The sequence below is a fragment of the Glycine soja genome, chromosome 15 (assembly GCF_004193775.1).
Source record: "Glycine soja cultivar W05 chromosome 15, ASM419377v2, whole genome shotgun sequence".
Lineage (NCBI taxonomy): Eukaryota > Viridiplantae > Streptophyta > Magnoliopsida > Fabales > Fabaceae > Glycine > Glycine soja.
This window is the reverse complement of record NC_041016.1, coordinates 6,172,065-6,194,895: the sequence shown is the minus strand read 5'-3', so window position 1 is coordinate 6,194,895 and position 22,831 is coordinate 6,172,065. Positions and strand designations below refer to the sequence as shown.

The following is a 22,831-nucleotide window of genomic DNA, read 5'->3' as shown; positions in this document are numbered from 1 at the left end:
AATTACTTTTTTCATGACACTTTTCTTTCTGTTCTAATTGTTTTTTTTTTTTTGGGTCAGTTTCTCTTCTAATGTTTGCTTATAAAACTAACTAGTAATATTTTAATTCAAAAATAATTAATGCAAGAGAAATTATAAATTGAATCTTATAAAAAAAATGACAAATACTACTAACTTAAGTCTTTTAAATAAGAACAAGAAAATAGTTATATTATTGAAAGATATGCATGTCTTATGCAAACCATATTATAGTGGTAGCTACATTGAATTTATTTCACTTCATTTCATCAAAAGAAACATTTTAGCTATTGAAATAGCCATATCTTATGTTCATCAAACAAAAGGTATTAAATTGGGGGAGACAATAGGGTCCTTTTATTAAACCTTCAGCAATTATTCTATATGCAGCCTCGGTGAAGTGAACACTATCCCATCCAATATGCTTAGAAGGATCATCACAAGCAATCGCGCCTGGATCGCCACAATCAGCTGCTGCGTTGTAATTATATGGACCTCCCATTCCACAACAGGTTTTAAGATTAGTAAAACCTACATAGACATCAAAATATAAACCACAATTATAGTCATTAAGTAATATGATGAAAGTGTTAGAATAGACTTCTATTAGATTACAATAGGAGTTGAGGAAGTTGAATTACCAAACATTGTGGTATTATGATATAATGGCAATGTGGCATTGTAATAATCGGCATAAATGATATTAGCATGAGAATGAAGTCCCCGAAGCCTATCTAATTCACTTTGGAGCTTTTGGTTGTAATATTCAGCGAACTCATTTAACCACTTCAAACACCCATATTGATCATATTGGTTCTTATCCATGGTTTCATAGATTGTTAAATAATTTATACTACATCCCAATGGTAAATTCCCAGGAACTATGAGTGTGCGAGCCCCTAAACCAATCAACTCCTGTAATTAAAAAAAAAAAGGTATTAGTCTTTTGGTATGCAGCAAAACTAAAATCAGAAAAATTGGTAAGACAGATTATAAAATAAAAAAAGCAAATCTTTAATTTAATTCATTGGAGTTACATATGTTATCACTACCTAAAAAATTTTAATCATCAAATTGATCTTAATATTTTGTATTTGTCACTACTTTCATCTCAAAAAAATTGTCACCAAATTATTCCACAAAAAATAGAATCTACCATTGCATTAATCCATAAAATACCTAAAATAGAGTATTGAAGTGGTGATAAAAGAATTTTTAAAATACTAATTTGATAATAAAATCTTTGAAGAACTAAAGTATGACCAATTTGATAAAAGAATTTTCAAAGTACTAATGTGATAACATATGCAAAATTGGAAGAGCAAATTAAGGATTTACTCAAAGAAAAATAAAATCTTACGTTGACAGCTGAAGTTATTGCCCTGATTACATACGGCACATATGTTTTAACCTCTGCTACGCTCCTTTGTAGAAAGAAAGGATAATTGAAATCATTTCCTCCAATTTCACCCATAAGAAATAACGAGTTTCCAACTACTTCATGGCAGTCTGCAAGTTTAAACCTTAGTGCAAACATCAGTATTATCAAGTTGGATTATTGTTGGATTTTTAAGGCATGGGACCGTAACTTTGTCTTCACTTTCTACAAAACAATCCTTGTCTTTCATGTCGAATATAAGAATATAAAATTATGAAATGTATTAGTACCATTTTATGTAACACATTCTTTATTATTAATTAATCCATTAGGATTGACTTAAAGATGATAGGTTTGGAGAATATTCATTATTAATATTGTTGTTATATGATTATGTTTGATAAAATTAACGGATAAATTAACTAAAAACTTATAAGCTAATAAACTTTAAGTTAGGAATTGAAAAATTGAAAATAATCTGAAAACTTATAAGCTAACATATTTAATTAAATGTATTTGATAAGATTAATGGATAAATTAACTCAGAAATGTCAAATAACATAAACACATATTTATTATTTTATAATATTTGGATTTTCTTTTAATAACTTATCATCTTAAAAAGTAGGATAATATTTTTTTTAAAAAAATTATATTATTAAAAATAATTTTTTATGAAATAATATTATTAATAATATTAAATTAAATTTAAAATAAAATAAATTTATCAGAATTATATTAAATTAATAATAATATTATTAAAATTAAATTAAATTAAATTTATCAGAATTATATAATTTAAAATCATTTTTTAACATTTAAATATTTTATTAATAATATTATTTTAAAACAAAAAATAAAATTATTTTTTATTAAACAAAAAGTAAATTTATTAGATCTAATTTTTATGAAATATTTATTTTTTTATTTGTACAGATGTGTTTGTTGGTCACTTGTATGACTATAAAAGATTAGATACTAAGATTTTTTTAAACAACAAACAAAAAAGATAAAAAGGTTTTAAAATTAAATAAAATAATAAAAATAAAATTGGAAAGAAGAAAAAAATTAATAACTTACTAATTAACTTATTTTTTATATATTACTTCAAATCATTTATCAAAATAAATTACTTTGAAATAAATTATTAAAATAAACTTGTGTAGCAAACAAACTAAGACCACATCTAAAGGCCTCTGTCCTTGCCTTCCTTGGATAGATAGAGAGGAGGGGCAGAGTTTTTGTTTACCAAACATAGTTAGCCGGAAAAATTGTCCCGTACACCAGGGTTTTATTAATTTTTATCATTCTATTATATTAATGGATAATAATACTACTTACAGTAATTATCTATGGATTTTGGTGAAGTTACACAATTTTTTCTGTATTTTTTTACATTAATTTTTATTAATTGTTGAAAAATATTACATACACATCTCTTATATATTGCATCACCTCTTTAATTGTTTTAAAAAATTACACTACATTCATCTACAAAGGAGATTGTTGTAACTTATAAATATAAAAAGACAAGAGTATTTGTATAATTTTTTTAAAAAAAGATAAAAAATAATTAGTATAATTTACTCAAATGTTATTTTAAATTATATTGCTGTATATGGACTTGACAGATTGCCACAGTAAAAAGTTAGACAAGATTTTTCATATATATTTATAGAAGAAGATTATAGATAATGATGATGAGCAAAGTACAACCTAAATTGAATAGAGACAGGAATTCGCCATAGCCGGGCCTGGAATGCGACAATTCATGGGGATCACGAAAATAAACAATTTATTTTATAAAAAAAGTAAAATAAAAAGATTGGTCAGGCTGCTCAGCAATTGATGAAGGTCCCATGCTTCTTTTGTTTATTAGGCCATGTTTTTCGTGCTTGGTTGAAAAGTATCCATCACAAAAACTACTAAACAAATATACATATAGTTAAATTATAAAATTAAAAATATGAAATTATAATTAAAGTATATTTTACGATAAAGAATATTAATATAAATATAATATTCTGTTATATAAAATTTATTTATTAAGTAAAAATATTACATTATTAATATATAATTATTTCAAAATATATATATTTTTAAAAAAATATTGAACTTGAGACAGTTGGAACGTACAATCCAAAGTACAATCGAATCTATTTTCAAAATATATCAAATCTAATTTCTAAATATAGACACGTCAAAACTAACTTAAAATCTGGACAGTTCTATAAGACGGACACAATCATGAACACTCTATATTGATTTATAGAGATGAGAAAATAAAATGATCGAGAATTTACCTGTGGAAGAATTGCAGAGAGCAGGAAGCAATTCCTTGAACCAATTCAATTGCATTGTCAAAGAATAATTGGTTGGAATAGAAATGCCCCTCTCTTCAAAGAAACTGAAGTCTAACGCAGTCGCTCCAATAACAGCAAAATTTGCTCCCTCTTCCACACTCCATCCCCCAAATTTCTTGATTCCAAAATACGGTTTCACCAGCGGAAGCCCCAGTGACTCAGCTGCACGCAACAGCTCCAAACAGATAATATTTATAAGATCAATCATATATAATTTTTTGTATTGCAGTTATCTCAAATAGATCCTAAATCATTTAATTGTAATGAAATAATGGAATAATACCGATGAAATCGATGATTAGGCGGCCATCGGAGCAGCGTCCGGTGACACGGTGAAAGTAGGTTTCGCCGTAGGGAGGAAAAAAGCAGTGATGGGTGGGTGGGTGGGAACTGAGGTACAAGTTGCCAGTGTCGGCAAATGAATCACCGAAGCTGAAGATGGATGTGTAAGGGCATGCCGCCAATAATGGAGCTGAAGAAGAAGCTATTACCACAAAAGCAACAATTGAAATCCATCGCTGTTCACAAATTGACCTCATTGGAATGTGCTGTCTGCTCCTACACATCCGCAAACATATATTTATTCTTGTTCCATAAAATAAAAATCAATAACTTATCAAAGCACACTACTTTATCTACTGCCAAATGTGTAATTTATGGAATAATTAATTAACTCCTACATGTGCACAACTTTATCTTGTTTGGTTTTAGCGTTGCAGATTTTCAAATATTGGTTTACATCTTCTTAACATGATTTCGTGTTTGTCTCAAAAAAAAAAAAAAACATGGTTTCGTGATTTTCATTTTCATTTCAAAATTACGTAAAGTCAAGTGCGTAAATGTTCACCAACTACAGACCATATCCACCACATGAAATAATGATGTCGATCATTTTCATCGATATTTCGAACAAAGTCTAATTCAATGGTCATTGCCAATTGAAAGAGGCTATTAAAATGATTTATTTCGTAAGAAAAAAAAATGTAAAACCACAATTCAAAGAATTAGAGGTATAAAAGTTTTAAGGATTGATGGAATGGAGTAAGATACCATATTTAAATTCAGATATTTATTTTACACTAAAATTTAAATATAAAAAAATATAATTAAATTATAATTTTATTTTATACATTGCATATAATAAATATTTATTTTGTACAAGTATATTTATAATTTATAATTAATAAATATTTTAAACATATAAATTATATTCTGCACTCTTTTCATCTCTTATTTTCACAACTGTCTCTCTCTAGAAGTTTATTTCGTATTGAAAATATGGAGTCACAATTGAAAGAGATAAGAAAAATTGTCTGCATCATTGTATATTGGAACGAGTAGAATGGGTTAGTGTTGAGAATACATATTTGACTTTTTAACAAAGTTCAACCCCAACAACCTCGATCCAGTAATTAAATTTTACTCAATTTTGTTGTATTGTAAGAGTGTGTTTGCAAACCATTTGTGTTAACCAAGTTGAAAAGTTTCCCTCACATTTTTTTCCAATGAATTTTAATGCTTACCTAAACAAACACTAACGTTAGACAAAATTTCCAAAAGGATATAATTATTATTTTTTATTTTAATTTGATTTTTAAGTACACTTAATGCATCGAGTACTCTTATGTCAATTACTCCATCTTTTCATTAAAGGTTAGCTAGTAAATCGTGCTTATTGAACCAAATATTATGTAAGTCTTGTGGAAACAATTTTGAATATTCATCTATACTAGTTTGATTTGGTATGCTTGCTAAATTAATTGTTACCTTATAACCCAAATTGATTTAATCAACTATTTTGTCTGGGTAAACTCTGAGTTTATACTTTGAACAATGTTCATTTATTATTTAGTCATTTAATTGATAAAGAAGACTAGATGGCAAAGTGATTGAGAGGATCCAAATTTAGTTAAGAAGAGATTAAGAGTATCACTATTTTTTATAAAATAAACCATAATTTTGGTTGTTCTCAAGAGTGTAACATGTTATCACATTAGTCCTAAAACTATTTTTTTCAAGTAAGTCCTTAAAATTTTCAATAGTTTTATATAAGTTCATAAACTTATCTAATTATTTTCTTTTTAATTAGTCCCCTAAACATATGTTAATAATATCACTTGTAGCATTTTTTAATTGTGTTGCATTTTCATAGACTTATTTAAAATTTTCTTAGTTTCCAATACTAGTGTAATATAGTTATACACTTTCAAGAACTAAAATGATATTTTACTCATTTTTTGTATTGAGTTTAAGGTCAATTAATATTGAAGCACCAATGTTCAATGAATCATGAGAACTTGTTCTATCCATACATTTCTTATGAATTTCCATTAGCAGAGAGTTGCATTTTTTGTTGAAGAAATAACTTTGTTGGTATATCATTATCATTGTTAATCTTAAACTAAGACTATGATTGTAAAAATTGATAATTATATTCGTGAAAGATATGTATGTCATGCAAACCATATTATAGCTAGTGGTAGGTACATTGAATTTATTTCACTTCATTTCATCATAAGAAACATTTTAGCTATTGAAATAGCCCGAGCTTACATTCATCAAGCACAAAGTATTAATTTGGGGGAGACAATATGGTCCTTTTATTAAACCTTCAGCAACTATTCTGTATGCAGCCTCAGTCAAGTGAACACTATCCCACCCAATATGCTTTGAAGGATCATCACAAGCACTCACGCCTGGATTGCCACAATCTGCTGATGTGTTGTAATTGTATGGACCTCCCATTCCACAACAGACTTTAAGACCAGTAAAACCTACATAGGAATCAAAATATAAATCACAACATTATAAGTATGAATGAAGTAATGTTGTTGAAGTATGAATGTGCACTGTGAGCATTATTTGAAAGAAACTTCTACTAAATTACAACGGGAGTTGAAAAGGTTGAATTACCAAACTTTGTGGGATCACGATAGAAAAGCAATGCAGCATTGAAATAATCAGCATAGATGATATTAGCACGAGGATAAAGTCTTCGAAGCTTATCTAATTCACTTTGGAGCTCATTATTGTAATATTCGGCGAACTTGTTTAACCACTTTAAACACCCAAATTGGTCATATTGGTTCTTATATTCGGTTTCATAGATTGTTAAATAACTTGCACTGCATCCTATTGGAAAATTCCCAGGAACGATGAGCGTGCGAGCTCCTAGACCAATCAATTCCTGGAAAGAAAAAAAGTACAAAAGGCTTTGTTAATGCTTAAAAGTTGAAATAGAAAAAATAAATAGTCAGGGATTATAACACAGAAAGAATAATCTTCGGATTACATATGTTACCACTAATTAAAAAAATTTAATCCTTATAATTTTTGTCGCTACTTTAATGTTAAAAAAATAATTTCATCGAATTATTCAATAAAAATAGAATATATCATATCATTGTATTAATTGATCAAATACTTAAAATAGAGGATTAAAATTGTGATAAAATATTTTTTGATCTACTATTTTGATGATAAAATCTTTTGGAGAATTAAATAAGTGACTAAACTAAATTTTTGAGGTAATAATTGGGTGACCTAAGCTTTTCGAAGATTAATGTGATAAGATATTCAATTTAGTAAAAGAAACTTAAGAATTTACTTAAACAAAAATGAAATCTTACATTGATTGCCGAAGATATTGCATTGATTACATATGGCACATATGTTTTAACTTCTACTATGCTTTTTCGTATAGAGAAAGGATGATTGAAATCGTTTCCACCAATTTCACCCACCAGAAATAATGAGTTTCTAAGAACTTCATGGCAACCTGCAAGATTAAACCTAAATTCATAAATCAATATTTGTCAAATTGATTTTTTTTTGTCAAACTGAATTGTAGTTGGGTTTGTAGGGCACGACACCATAACTTTGTCTTCACTTTCTATAAACAGGTGCTCTCATCTTCATGTAGAATATAAAAATTATATAAAACTTCGTACCCCATTGTCCAGAGGCTCTTCGTTATGCGAAGGTATAGGGGAGGGATATTGTACGCAGCATTACCCTTGCATATGCAAAGAGGCTCTTTCCGGATTCGAACCATGACCAACAAGTCACCAAGACACAACTTTACCGCTAATATTTGTAACATCTTATTTCACACATTCTTTATTATTAGTTAACTCATTAAAATCAACTTAGTAGAAAGGAGTTTGAGTTGTTTAAGTGGGTTCTAATTTTTAACATTGTAGTTATCATTGTATACAAATTTATTTATTATTATTTGAAATTTATTGAGACTAATGAAATTAATGAGTTGACTTACTCTTTAATTAAATGAGTTTTACACTTAATTTCATAAATATTTTTAATGTATAGAGAGAGACACATGGAGAGAGAAGGAAAAAAGGGTTATCACCTACATATTTAGCAAAAGACCAATAGTCACATTAATAGAAAAAAAATTAAATAATCTTTTGATTCTAATAAAATATGATATTTTTTAATCCTTTAAAGATTTTTTTATTTTAGTTTTGTAATTTTTTTAGTCATTGTTCTCAAATAATAACATTAACTAATGTCATAACAACAATATTGATCATCATTTAACTTGTTACATATCATCAAAATAAAGCAATCACATGTAAATTTGTAAATTATCTTTTTAAAATTTATTGTCACAACTAGTGTGACATCATTATCTATTTTAAACAAACGAGAATTTAAAATCAGAATTGATAATAGAACAAGTAAATGAATTGTGAATGACACTATTATGTTATTAATTAATATTATTACTGGATAGTAAAAACTAAAAAAAAATTACATGGACTCAAAATTAAAAGGAAAATCTTTAAAGAATTAAAATAAAAAAAACTTCTATTGTAGGACCAAAAAATTATATGAGTCTATAAAAAAATAATTAATGAACACTTTGTTCTATTTGAACACCTAGTTAGAAAAAGAAATGGAAGAGAAAAAATAGAAGTATAAAATACGATATAGTGTAATAAAAAAATTGAGAGAAGTAATATGTATTAACGAAATATTTGTAATAAAAAGATGTTCGTATTTCATTATTCTTAATATATTACTATATTACTCTGGTACGGCCAAAATGAAATATTTAAACGCAAATTTTAAACGTTCACCTTGTTTTTTTAATGGATTGTGGGAAAGAATAAAGATAAGGCTTAATTATATACATTTTTTTATCATTAATTTTTTATTTTTTGATGAATTTGATAAAAAAAAAGTTTACAAGGTTTTTTTTATATATAAAAAAAAAGACTAAAATGTGTTAAATTAATTTATGGAAGGATAAAATTTGTCAAAAAAATTGACAGTAAAAAAATGCAATTATATAAGCCAAAAGAGGAATATGGAAAAAAATAAGTAGAGAAAAAAACATATAATAAACGATGTGATAAAAAAGATAAAAAGGAAAAAAAATAGTAATCCACATTCTTGATTCGTATGATAATTGTGGTAAGAAAATCCCATAAACAGAGTTTGAATATAACATCCAAAGTTTAATCACAGGAAAAAAAAATAGTAAACGTGAGATAAAAAAAAAACATTTATAGTTATCCCAATGTAAAATAAAAAGAATTCAGTAATTGATGAGCGTGCCTGTTTTTTGAATACTCAATTATCAGTTACTAACAGTCGACTTAGAAAAGGTTGGTGTGTGTTGATCTATGGAGATGAGAGAAAATGATTGACAACCTACCTGTGGAAGAATTGCATAGAGTAGGAAGCAATTCCTTGAACCAATTCAATTGAGCTGACAAAGAATAATTGGTTTTCACAGGAACGCCCCTCTCTTCAAAGAAGCTGAAATCTAAAGCCGTGGCTCCAATAACAGCAAAATTGGCTCCCCCTTCTTCCACACTCCATCTCCCAATATTCTTGATTCCCAAATACGGCTTCACCCGTGGAATCCCCAGTGACTCAGCTGAAAACAACAAAACCCCATCTAAAATATATATGACCAACAGAAAAATAAACTTATCCAAACAAAATCTGTCAATTATAATTAAACTCTTGACAATCATTTTTTAAAAAAAGATTAAGTCTCGGATCCTTAAACTAATCATGATCATATTAATAGAAAAGAGAGATGATACCGATGAAATCGATGATGAGGCGGCCATCGGAGCAGCGTCCAGTGACATGGTGAAAGAAGGTTTCGCCGTAGGGAGGGAAAAGGCAGTGGTTGGTGGGTGGGTAGGGGCTGAAATACAAGTTGCCAGTGTCTGCAAGTGAATCACCGAAGCTGAAGATGGAGGTGTAAGGGCATGCCGCCAATAATAATGGTGCTGAAGAAGCTATCACCAATGCCACCGTTGTGATGGTAACTGTTATCCATCGCTCTTCACAAACTGATCCCATTGGAATGAATGGGTGAATGAGATTACACATCAGCAAACACCACTTCATATCTATATAGTTGTCCCATGAAAATCAATCTCGTCTTAATTTGTTGTAAGATAAAGAAAAGATAACCATCGATGGTTCATAATATTCACATACAACAATTTTGTAACAAGAATATTATAGAGAACGAAACTTACAGAGACTTTGAAATAATAAAAAACTTCTTACCCCATTGTCAAGAGGCTATTCGTTATGCGAAGGTATGGGGGAGCATATGCAAAGAGACTGTTTCCGAATTCGAACCCATGACCAATAAGTTACCAAAGCACAACTTTATCGCTGCACCAGGCCTTACTTACAGAGACTTTGAAATAATACTTGAATTAAATGAATCTACATAATTGAAAATATTAGTTGAGCAACAACTTGGTTAAGATTGTTGGGTTCTAAACGTGCGCATAAGTGACAATATTGACTTAAATAGGTTAAAATAGGACTTAGAGAAGTGCTAATATTCAATGCAAACTAGACATGGCAATATTGGGTTAAGAAATTAATTAGGTCTTTATGATTATTTTTCTACAATTAGACGAAAGAACTCAATTATAAAATAAATGGATTTATTTTAGTTGTGTAATTCAAATAAATCTTTTATAAAAAAAGATAATTATATATAATTTATTCTGTTATTCTTTAAAAATTTAATGTATTACGAACAGTAATTTTTATATTACTTTTATTACCTAATCGTTACTTTTTGTTAAGAGAATATTATTAAAGAATGTGACCACATATAATTTTTATTTTATATTACATAATAAATTATATGCATTTATCATTTTATGTCTAAAGAATGACTAGTACAAAAGGTATTTAACATATTATGAACGAAATTACTTTGGAATTACGTAAGGATAGAAAAAGAAAAAAAGTAATGATTATTATTTTCATATTAAATATAATTTCTAATATATTATGATCAATAATTTTTAGAAAAATAAAGCACATTTAATAATTTTTTTATTTTATTTTTGGAAAAAGCACTGTTTGTGATATATTAAAAATGAATAATATTATATTACAATCAATTAAAATTATAATTATAATTATAGTATTAAAATTAAAATATTAAAAATAAGTGTCTTTTAAAAAAAATCAATGCTAAAATTAATTATTGAATGAAAAAGTAAAAATAAAATTAAAACAATAAAAATATGTTATAAATATATTAAGATAAAAATATTATATATAATTATCTTATTTAAATAAAATTATGAATACATTATTTAATTGAGTTATTTCGCACTTAAAATAATCTAATTATCTTATTTTAAAATATTTTATTATTATCTTAATTATCTTATTTAGTATTTTTCATTTTCAACATTAAACTAACTATGCCTCAAAAAAACACACTAAACTAACTATAATTCATATTAAGAACTAAAAAACAACACTCGAAAAATGTTAGAGAACTAAAAATAACAAAAAAAAATATAAGAACTAAAATCAAATAAAATTATATTTATGTAGACTTAAAATATATTATTATTATTATTATTTGTTAATTAATTGACCAGTGTTCCTAAAACGCCTATCACCAATGACTTATCGGCATCATTCAGATTAAACATTAATATATATATATATATATATATATATATATATCGGCATCATCTCATTACATTATACTTTGGATCCTGTCAGGCTTTCACAGTCAGTCATGAATGTTTTTTCCCTCGTGAAAAACAAGCATCTATTTTATTAAAAACAGACAACGTCTTACAAAAAATAAAGACTCGTGAAAAAGGTTAATCTTCCCTCTCTATTATTAGTAAGGATTGGAATAGACCAGGTCTGAACTCACTTATTTGTTAAGTTCAGATTTTTTTTAAAAACTCATTAAATTAAATAGATCAGGCTTAAATTTATTAAAAACTTTTATAAGCTTAATAGGTCGGCCTATATATATATATTTATGTTATTTGTTGGGTACCAATATATAATATTATTTTTTGGATAAAATTAATTTTTTGTTGAAACTATCATACTTTGATTACACATTACTACTTCATAACTTTTATTCCTATAATCAAATTAAGGTGTGACTCATGTGCCTTTTTATATTCCTTATTATTTTGATTAACTTTTTTTTTCTTTAACTTTCCTATTACATTTCTACCCCATAAATCCTATAAAATATTAAATATTTGTTGCGAAGAAGGCTATCAGATCCTATGCCAAACCAAAATATAAAAGTCTTTGATAGACTATAGGTCATACTCATATCTCAAAGATTTAAAAGTAATAATTTATTGTTATTTGTATATTAGAATTTGTAGTTGAGTATTGGAATCCCAAAAAAATATAATTTTAATTCAAATATAATCATAGGGTTACCTTTAACACACATTAAATTACAGGACAAAAAAAATAACCCACGACCGAAAACACAATTTATTGAATAATTTTTTAAGTACTCTATGCCAATATTATTGGAAAAAAGTTGCTGAAATGTTAATGTACTCTTAGCTTGTAAATCAATCCAGAATAATTTTTTATAAAAAATATGAATTCTTCCGTAACATTTTTCTTATTAATTCTCTTGTTTTATATAAATATTTTTATATTTGTAAGGCATTAAACATATTTAGTTTCTGGGGTAATACTTTCTTTATAAAGTATTATAATTTTTTAGCAAGATTAAAAGATGATATATCATTACTCATTAAAAAATTATTTGAATTACTTTCATGGTGTTCTGATCTACATACGCAAGTTAGTCTTTTATTTTATTATTTTGGTAAATAAAAAAATGAGATAAAGATTTTTTTAAAATTTTAAATAATTTTTAAATTATAAAAATTTTAGAAAATAATTTAAAATTTTAAACTTCAAAAATAAATTTGTTGTGCTTTAGAAATTAGAAGTTATAATGATGACTTTCAAAATATCTTTAAAAAGTTTTATGATAAAAATATTAAACTTATCAAAAGCACACACTTATTTGCTCGCAAATGTGCAATTTAAGGCGTATTTAATTAATTCCTGCACAATTTTTTCAAAAGCATGTATAGGTTTTAGGACGATTATTATAGCTAGTTGGCTTTATGATTTTCAAACATTTTTCCAAAAAAAAAAATGTTTGCCAATTTTCCAATAGAAGAAAATGCTATCAACTTTTATTATAACAAACAAACAAAATCCGTAGCTTTTGTGCTAAGCAATGAATTATAAACTTCTTTTTAAAAAAAATAAATGACTTGATTTTAAACCCAAATCCAATTTAAATTAATTTTATAAAGTCAAGAATGTTTGAAATCAAATGTGTAAATGTTCACCCAACTACATACCATATCCACCACCCAATTTTAATTCTTTCATCTTCATCGGTATATCCAAGAAAGTCTAAATTCAATGGTCATTCTTTGCTTTACCAAAAGAAATTCAATGGTCATTGACAATTGAAAGGCTATTAAAATAATTTATCTATAAATAAAATATATGTAAAATCACAATTCGAAGAATTAGAGGAATACAAGTTTTAAGGAAAAAAGATACCATATTGTATATGACAAGTCACAAGTTCCAAATCCTATTTATCATTAGTGAACCGGTTTACCAACTACAAACCACATCCACCACATATAGTGTCGATATCGATTTTAATTCTTTCATTTTTCGTCAATATGTCGCAGAAAGTCTAATTCAATGGTCACAAGAAACTGAAAGGCTATTTAAATTATTTATTTCGCAACAAGATATATTTAAAATCACAATTCAAAAAATTAGTGGTATAAAAGTTTTAAGGAGTGGTTGAATTGAGTAAAATACCTAACATATTGTATAGATGGCAAGTCACAAGTTCCAACTATTTTTCCTTTTTAGAATAAGGTGAATATAATTAAGTATGAAGATTTTTCCTACTTAGAAAATTGAGATATTATTTTACCCTAAATTTTCAATACAAAAAATATAAGTTATCATTTCAATAATTTTTTCTGTTTCGTATTCTCTCTCTCCCTAAATGAAGGATTTTCTTTTTAGCTACTCATGATTTTTGTTCTCTTTTCCCAATTAAACAGTAAAAATATACAAAAACTTGTTTAGTTTAAGAAAGCATTTGTTATTTTGTCTATTTTTAATAAATATTATAAAAATATTACATCATTTTCACTATTTCTGTTTAAAAAAAATGTTTTTTTTATCATTTTCTATACAAATATTTAAACACAAAAACAAAAACAATTTCTTTTTCAAAGCAAACAACCAAAGAATGAAGCAATTTACATAAGGGATTAATAAAAAGATAGAAGCAAGTTCTGTGGGCTCTCTCTCTAGCGCGATAAATACGAACCAACAACACATAACCCCAACAATAGTCAATACTGTGGCAGAGGAAGAAAGAAGGGATGACCAAGTAAAGGTACTATTTCAAACATTCAGCCATTGTTTATGGCATTACTTCAATTTCGCACAAAATTTCATACTCTAGGTCAACACTTAATTAAAAAGAAAAACAGTTGTATATTATCTTTAGCATTCTGGACACAGATAGTTTCTATTCTTATAACCTTACTAACCTGAAAAGTGCCATCACCAATGCAAGAAATTACATGCTTGTCTGTTGCAGCCTGTGCATATCCAAGAGTAGCACCTACTGACCAACCAATGGATCCATACTGCATCTGGAATTCATACCTGAAAGATGGAATTCAAATTTTGACAATGTTTATTCCAACAATATAAAAGTTTCAATTAGCATAATGCTAAATGCAGTCATAGTTAATGACTCAGCCGCAATTCTCAGGCAGACGGAGATTCTGACAGTTGAGCCATGAGTCTCCAGTTTCAGCTATTACAGCAGTATCTCCGCTCAGCAGTTCCTGTTCAACACGATTACTGGCCTAAAAGATAAAGCTTGCTTAAATATATTAATCTGATTGAAATTAAGTAAATAATGTCCCATATTTAGCAAAGTTTTGTGAATCATCTGAAACTGCTATGTTCCCCGTTTTTGTGCAATGTTTCACAATTCTAGTCCAATCACAATTAACAGATGTATACAAACAATGAAGCTATTTATGAAGACTGCTAACATGGTTTTAGCATGATGAATTTGATTAAGGAGTCATGCAGTTACTACCATGATAGATGAAAACTACTGGAGCTAAAATCAGTTGGTAAGCAAGACCATGATGATGATTTCAATCAAATAAATACAACCCCGTATGTGGAGCTCATAATGTTCAAGTTAAGCCTAGATATAATAAATGCTGACAACTATCTTGTTCTTAAGCATAAAAAGAAAACACAAGTTTAGAATGAAATCTTAGTTATAGAACAAAGTAACAACAGGTAGAGAATTCCAATTCGAATCCCTGCCAAGAACTTCTTGATCTAAAATCTTGAAGGAGCTTATAAATAGAACTTGCTTGAATATAACATTAACTCTAAGTGGTTCATCCTTCTCTCGCCTCAGAGGAATGCCTGGTGGGACATAGATACATCGGTAATTCTCCACAGTTGCAGTGTTGGTCTTCACTTTTTTAGCCAATGCTGTTAAGAAATCAGCCATGAAAACCCAGCCAAAGGAAGGACCATTGCCAATGGTCGCCCGATTAGGCTGCACTTTTATGGCTTTCTCCTTCTTTATCAACAATGAGTATCCAACGGAGCTATAGCCATTGAAGATGGGGCCAACAAAACTGCTATTGGATATCCACAAGCTTCTGCAAACTCCAGAAAGGCCTTTTGTGCCTTTGCTACCCTTAGTTTTGGCCCTCCCACAATGACTGGCTTCACAGCGTTGCTCAGAAAAGTAGCCGTTGCTTCCACTGCTGCTTCTAATCCTTGTTGATTGCTTACCCTACCTAAAATCAAATATTTTATTCTCACCTTTAAACTAACGCCAAATGTGGATGCAAGAACAAACATTATTCATGAATATGGTTGCCAGAAATAACTCATTTCATCACACAGATACATTTATGTATTTAATATTTTTTTATATGTTAGTAGGAAGATACAACATTATTCATAAAAGAAAAAAAATGAAGTCAAAGTCCATAACCATCAAAAGATTTAGATCCTTGTGCTATTTTCCTTACTAATCCGCTTATTATTACATAAATAGAGTGGCAAACAAAACACGATCTTGTTATAATTACAGCACTGTAACCGTGTTTTTAATTTTCTTGAAAACAAGAGAAAACAACTTTATTCGTTTTCTATTTTCAGTTGATTTTTGAAAATGTTTTCTAACATTTAACCAGATGTATCTTTCTTACCGTTTTCTATTCTTTCTGAAAATAAAAATAGAAAATAAATAAATCAAACATGATTGTCTTCTTTTAATTCTTATAACAATTATTTTAAAATCACATGATTGTCTAAATACAATGACAGAAAGTCTTATACAAGAACGAGAAATGTAATTTTTTTCATCGTGGAAATGAAAAATTCCTTACATTCATGGACATAATTAATCAAATATATGAATCAACTAATGGCAATTCTGCCATACGAATATGATGAACAGATTAAGTTGTCCTAAAATTCGCATTTGTCTGACACAAATATTGATTGAAAAAATTAGAGTGTGTTTGGTTTGTATTTTTATTTTTTGTTTTTATGTTTTGTTTTCAGTTTCTGAAAACTATTTTCATTTTCAAAAGATTAAAATTTTGGGTTGACTTTTTGTTTTTTACTTTCAAGAAATAAAAACAATAAAAATACGTTTTTAAAAGGAAATATATTTTTAAATTTGCTTAGAATTATATTCCTTGCTACTGCGTTTTCATTTTATCCAAAATGAGTTCTTGATTTCAACTGAAAACGAGATTTGATTGTTTTCAGTTTTTGGTTCGTTTGGAAAAATATTTTCACTGAAAATGAAAACAGAAATCCAACCAAACACATTTTTATCACCATTTTCTACTTCTTGAAAATGAAAACAAAAAATAATCAAATCAAACACCACCTTAATGATTGAGATTGTGGTTATATGCATACACATATATAAATTATATAGTTGTTTGCAATTCTGAGCAGCCGGACTTGCCCTCAACCTTTGCCCAAAATATCCGGTAACTGCATTATGTTTTTTCTTCTTTTTGGTCAGTTGGGATTAACCTCCTTGAACCATACTTTCAGCAACTTCCTCCTAAGGTCACCATTGCCTCTCCATTTCATCAAACATTTCTTTCATATTTTAATTAATACTTTACATTATTGTTAGAAGCAAGAGAAGTAATCTAGAGGGATAATCTCATTTAACAAAAAAAATGCTGTCGTGCATCTTTGCACCTTTTATAAAAACTAAAAGACATCATCAGCTCCAACCCAACTTCGGCCAGTGTCCTTGGATATTCCTCTCTCCTTCATTATTTCTCTAAGCTCGGTTACACTTTCCCATTTCCCAGCAGCTACCAAAGTATTAGATAGTGCAACATATGCCCCCGGTCTTCCAGTAGCATTCAGCTTAAAAAGCTCATTTGCAGCTAATTTTGCCAACTCTATATTACCATGGAGTCTGCAAGAACTAAGTAAAGCAGCCCACACATCCGAAATCGGTTTCTCAGGAATCCTCATGATAAACTCCCAAGCCTGATTCAGCATCCCTGCTCGACCTAACAGATCAACCATGCATGCATAATGCTCCATGCCTGGCTTTACCAAGTATTCATTCTCCATGCTCTGAATGATCTCCCAACCCTTATCTACAAGTCCAGCATGCGCACAAGCTGAGAGAGCACTAAGGAGTGTCACATAATTGGGTACAATGCCATACTCTGTTTGCATCTTTACAAATAGCTCGAGTGCTTCATCAGGAAACCCATTCTTCCCATATCCATCAATCATAGATGTCCATGAAAAAACATTCTTCACAAGCATGTGGTCAAAAACTCTTCGAGTATCCACAACTCTTCCACATTTGGAATACATGTCTACAAGGGCACTAGCCAATTTTTATGTCGGCATAAAATGGTGTCTTCATGAGCTGACTTTGTACCTGTTGCCCAATTTCAAATGCTGCAAGCATGGAACAAGCACCAATTGCGTAGAAACATTTGGCCAAAAGTTCAACCTTTGCATGTCAATGTAAAGGTCAAGAGATCTCGTGGCATATTCAGACGTCTTGCTGTAGCCTTCAATCATTGCATTAAATGCCACGACATCCTTGTCCAACGTTTTCAGAAATATACATTCAGCATCTTCAAAAGACCCTTGATTCATGTAACCAGAGATGAGGGATGTTGAACATACCACATTCTTCTCCAACATCACATCAAACACAGTCCTTGCGTAAACAACCCTCCCATTCTTAACATAAGAGTCAATCAGTGCAGTATAAAGAACTTCATCTCTCTCAACATCAGATTTGAGGATCTGGGTATGCAACATTCTACCCAGATCACCAAGCAACGCAGCATTACACCCAGAAGTAGACGCCTTTAAAATCATTGAAAAAGTAAAGCCATCAGGATTCTCACCAGACACTAAAAGCCTATGCACTAAACCAAGAGACTCTTCAACTTGGCCTTGTTTGTGATAGCCATTAATCATATAGTTATAAGCAGATAAAGTTATATCCCTCAAATCATCAAACACCTTGCGTGCATATCTCAAACAGTTACATTTGAGGTACAATATAAGTAGTTTGATGGAAATATTGGCGTTTGAAACAAACCCAGATTTGAGAATGCGGGAATGGATCTTTTGGCCGTGGGAAGGAGTCTCGGAGTTAATGTAATGCTGCAGAGCATTGGAAAACAAAGTAGAGGGAGGAACAAAGTCATGGTTTTGCGGAAATGGTTGATGAGGTGAGATGAACGAAGTGCAGAAGCCACGTGAAGAGAAGAAAGGTCTGAATATTCCATTGTTCATATTCTCATTGACATCGCCGGAGCCAAGTTAAGTAAACCAGGTCACGGGGTCAGAGTGTCGACAACAAATGGCACATATAAAACTGTTTCTAGTTATTTCCCAGGTTCACGCAAAGATCAATTTTTAATAGTTAAGGAAGTGTTAAATAAGATGAAAACATAAAAAAGAATGAGAATCCTAATTGTTTTTTTAAATACTTGTTCTAGAAATATTTTTTTAATAAATTTTGGGAGACAAATTGATATTAATGAGTAGTATGAAATTGTTTTAAAAAATAACTTTTAAAACTAATGATAAGAGCTTCTTTTAAGCTATAGCATAATTTATTAAAAAAAATCAATTTAGGCATATCAGTTAGTTATTACTTATTAATCTAATGATTGAAATTTTTTTATATCATATACTTTTAACATTTTTTTCCTCACAAAACAAAATATTTAAAGTGAAGATTCTCCGGCGGTTTTTTAAAATTGGAGACTATTCAGGTTCGATTTGATAATACAAAGGCAAGGGTATTTTTTATTACTGGATAGTATTTATTAAAAGGCAATATTAACTTTTACTATTGCGTTTTTCATATAAATGTTAAAATACTATCCAATCAAAAAAAAGTTTTAACATTTATGAAAAAATACCTTTACTGTAAAAATTACAACCACAAAATTGAGATGTGTATTGTCACTGAAGTTTATATTGAGTAACTTGACCGTGCTGGCTTGTTTGTTGTAGTATATAAATGTATACTCTTGTTTCTAAAACTTGTCATACCCCAGTTTGTATGGTTTAGATAGAGGTACACTCATACAAATAAAAAAGAAAATATGGAGTGGACAAAACCTAACTATAATGAAGGAATGGCTAGACAAAATTTGATACAAAAATCCAATCGAAATGCATTTAGTATTTCCATTTTTTTTAGGGAAAATGCATTAGTTTTACTAAGGTCTAAGCACTAGCATAATACTGATGTTTCATTTTCGTATGTTTCCTACTCACTATAGAAAAAAAAAACATGATTGAGATGTAAGAAATGTTACAACAGGAAGACTGATATTCAATCTAGTTACTGGTCAATTGCCATTGCTTCGGCCCCCCCATTTGTGTCTACCATCCCATTCTTAAGCTCCTCCGTTGCCATTCTCATCTCCTCGACAAGGCTCTTTTGCTCTTCCTCTATTGTGTTCTGCAACTCATCCACCTGCAGGAAGGATAGGAAGCAGAATACATATTAACATCAACAGTTAAACATTGGCGGTGAGGACAACAGACAATATCACTGACAATAGTCTTATGTCAAGTAACGGTTAACAATTACAGATATTGAACTAGATATACACCTGTCAGAATTTTGGAAATCACAATGGTTACAGTTCATAAAAGATACAGCTATGAAACACAACATACTGAAGAACAAAGTTCATGTGACATGGGAAAAAATAGACAAATAGAAATACCAAACTTATAGAGAAATTCCTGAACAAAAGAGCCTCGCTGAAACACTATAGACTCATTAAATTCAAGTGTATCATCGGTTTGCACTGCCAATAAAGTTAGCATAACAGAGATATAAATCTTTCATTCCATAAGTCAATAAATAAAAACAAGAAAAGGCAACAGGCAATAACTGAAATGTATCAAGAATGAGAATGAGAGATTGGAACTCTTTCAAAATGCTGAATATGGGTCATTTTTGGAGAAAAACACATGCATGGTCACAATTTAATACCAAGGGAAAATAGAGAATTAAAAGACATTCACACTTAAGTCCTGAGTAATAAACTCCAAAGAGAAAATATTGCAGAATGATTTCATTATCAGCATATTTTACATGATAAATTTAAAAATTACAATTTACAACTTGTTCTGGCCAGACCTGCTAATGTATGTATATGTTAGACAATGTCATCCTAATCATCAATGTAATTGTTGAATGCCCCAATCAAATAACCCTCAAACACTGTTTTATAAGCTTAAACTATCCCTTTCAAATACATTGATTTTCTGAGTTTAAGACACATTTTAGTCTTCAGGCGTGTCAAACTTGGACTTATGTTACAGACTGAAAACCAACTAATAATATTAGGGGACTAGCTCCTTGAAATGCAGAGGTAGTCGTCTGGTTTATTGAAATACAAATGCAGAAAACTGTAGAAAACAGTAAGAAAATAGTAAAACCTAAACAGAGACACAATGGTTTCCCCAGGTGCCAGTGAATACAGCCACCCAAACCCTCTCTCCTTAATTTTACTACATAATGATTGTCTACCCTCACTCAGCCCCTCACCCCCTCCCTCTTAGACAAATCTTCCTCAATTATTCCTTCTTCACTCCATGTTGCCAGCTGTCCATTTGCACAAGTAACTCATTTGTCTTCCCCAAACCATCCATTCCTAATCCAGTCACTACTGACCCAAAATTAGTGCCAGGCCCACCCTTCCCATTTCAAACCTTTTGCAAACATGTCTTAGATGTGAGCTCAAGGGCATATTATCTTACCCCACACGCTTTGTTTATTTTACTGTTTACATAATGTCCTCTATATCTATTTTTACATTCTTTTTGCTGCTTCATTTTCTCTCCACTTCTCTGTTTCTCCATCCACCTGCTTTAATCCAGGCTATTCACTTGCAAAATGAGTTCTAATTCTAAAAATCAGATCCAAACTAAACAAGCTACACCTATACATGTCCCCCTACCGCCTCAAAGAATAGCATGTAATTTCTTAACATACTATTTGTAACTAGTAAGAATAAGAATGCAATGACTATTGAATTGAATGAGGCAGTTACATTTTCAGCAAGCGTAGTTTTTCACACTGAATATTGTTGTCATTTGAATCATAATCAAAATAACAGACTAATATGTAGTGTAGTCAATTTTCAATAATCCCTTCTCATTATAATCACACAATTCATAACAAAGGTTGCATTCTCTAGACCTAATTTAACAAGATCGAGCATCTAAACTAGCACAACATTTCAGAAAGAGACTAGAACAATCATACATATCATAACAGTATAAGCAGACTTCAGAATTGTTCATACCACATGTAACAACAGCGCAAATTGCTTCTTCCTGAGCTCCAACAACCTCGAACCAGCCGTGTTCTCGGCATCCAACGCGGCAATTTCCTTCTCCAACTCCGAAATAACCTTCATTGTCTCGGATCTCGGGGGCTGCATGGCAATCAACTTCCTAATAGCCTCGCACTCCTCCTTGTGCCTCCTCTCAACCTTGCTCTCCTCAAGCTGCTTCTTGAGATCCTCAATGTCGGACTGCGCCAGCAGGATCTGGCGATTCATTTCCTCCTTCAACTCGTTGAAGTTCTCCTTCTCCCTAACGTTCGCCTCCACAATCGCCTTGCTCTTCAGAAGCGGAATTTCGAATGTCGTCAGCTCCTGCAGAAACGCTCTAGCCAGCTTCTCGCAGTCGTTGTAGTTGATGTCTTCGTCTTTGTCGACTTCGGAGACGAACGTGGTGAACTTCTTCTGAAGCTTCTTCAAGGGAGGGTCACCCCTGGTGGTGGTGGTGCGCGTGAGAAGCCTGTGTTTGATGATTACGTCATCTTCGGAGGGACCGAAGGCGTAGTTCGCCGCCACGGCTTCGCCACGCGCCGAAACCTTCCTCGTCTTCCCCAGCATCTCGATCACTGCAATCAATCGCGATTTCAATTATTTGTTAGATTAAATAATTGCGATTGAAGTGGAATAAGGACTGAGGAGGTTAGAAAGAACCTTTTCGTGTTTGCTGCGAAGAATGGTGAGAGCGGTAATGCGGAGAATGGAACGGGCTTAATAGGTTTCGTTTTCCAGTAGTTTAAACTGTTATTGGTCATAATAAAAAAAACCTGATA

The 22,831-nt window shown here is 30.1% G+C and overlaps 3 protein-coding genes and 1 pseudogene across 4 annotated transcripts; all 4 read right to left on the bottom strand.

Annotated features, from left to right (window-relative positions):
* Nucleotides 1-209: 209 nt before the first annotated feature.
* On the bottom strand, nucleotides 210-4,456 carry LOC114387076 (GDSL esterase/lipase At1g31550-like). 2 transcript variants are annotated; one of them, XM_028347193.1, is made up of 6 exons: nucleotides 4,440-4,456; nucleotides 4,043-4,317; nucleotides 3,700-3,921; nucleotides 1,379-1,527; nucleotides 660-933; nucleotides 210-549 (listed from the first exon to the last, which is right to left on the bottom strand). In XM_028347193.1, coding segments are annotated over exons 1-6 (1,170 nt in total). In that variant the 5' UTR covers nucleotides 4,442-4,456; the 3' UTR covers nucleotides 210-301. The 2 variants fall into 2 exon arrangements, with proteins under 2 accessions (XP_028202994.1, XP_028202993.1); XM_028347192.1 differs by lacking the exon at nucleotides 4,440-4,456 and having other exon boundaries at nucleotides 4,043-4,378.
* Nucleotides 4,457-6,210: 1,754 nt separating this feature from the next.
* Nucleotides 6,211-10,222, bottom strand: LOC114386857 (GDSL esterase/lipase At1g28610-like). Its single transcript, XM_028346910.1, has 5 exons — nucleotides 9,840-10,222; nucleotides 9,443-9,667; nucleotides 7,389-7,537; nucleotides 6,673-6,946; nucleotides 6,211-6,533 (listed from the first exon to the last, which is right to left on the bottom strand). Exons 1-5 carry the CDS (start codon nucleotides 10,150-10,152, stop codon nucleotides 6,286-6,288), a joined length of 1,209 nt encoding a protein of 402 aa, XP_028202711.1. The 5' UTR covers nucleotides 10,153-10,222; the 3' UTR covers nucleotides 6,211-6,285.
* A 6,843-nt stretch (nucleotides 10,223-17,065) lies between these two features.
* Nucleotides 17,066-19,098, bottom strand: LOC114387652 (annotated as a pseudogene).
* Nucleotides 19,099-19,825: 727 nt separating this feature from the next.
* Nucleotides 19,826-22,792, bottom strand: LOC114388695 (THO complex subunit 7A-like). Its single transcript, XM_028349333.1, has 3 exons — nucleotides 22,713-22,792; nucleotides 22,023-22,627; nucleotides 19,826-20,176 (listed from the first exon to the last, which is right to left on the bottom strand). Exons 2-3 carry the CDS (start codon nucleotides 22,617-22,619, stop codon nucleotides 20,042-20,044), a joined length of 732 nt encoding a protein of 243 aa, XP_028205134.1. The 5' UTR covers nucleotides 22,620-22,627; nucleotides 22,713-22,792; the 3' UTR covers nucleotides 19,826-20,041.
* Nucleotides 22,793-22,831: the final 39 nt, after the last annotated feature.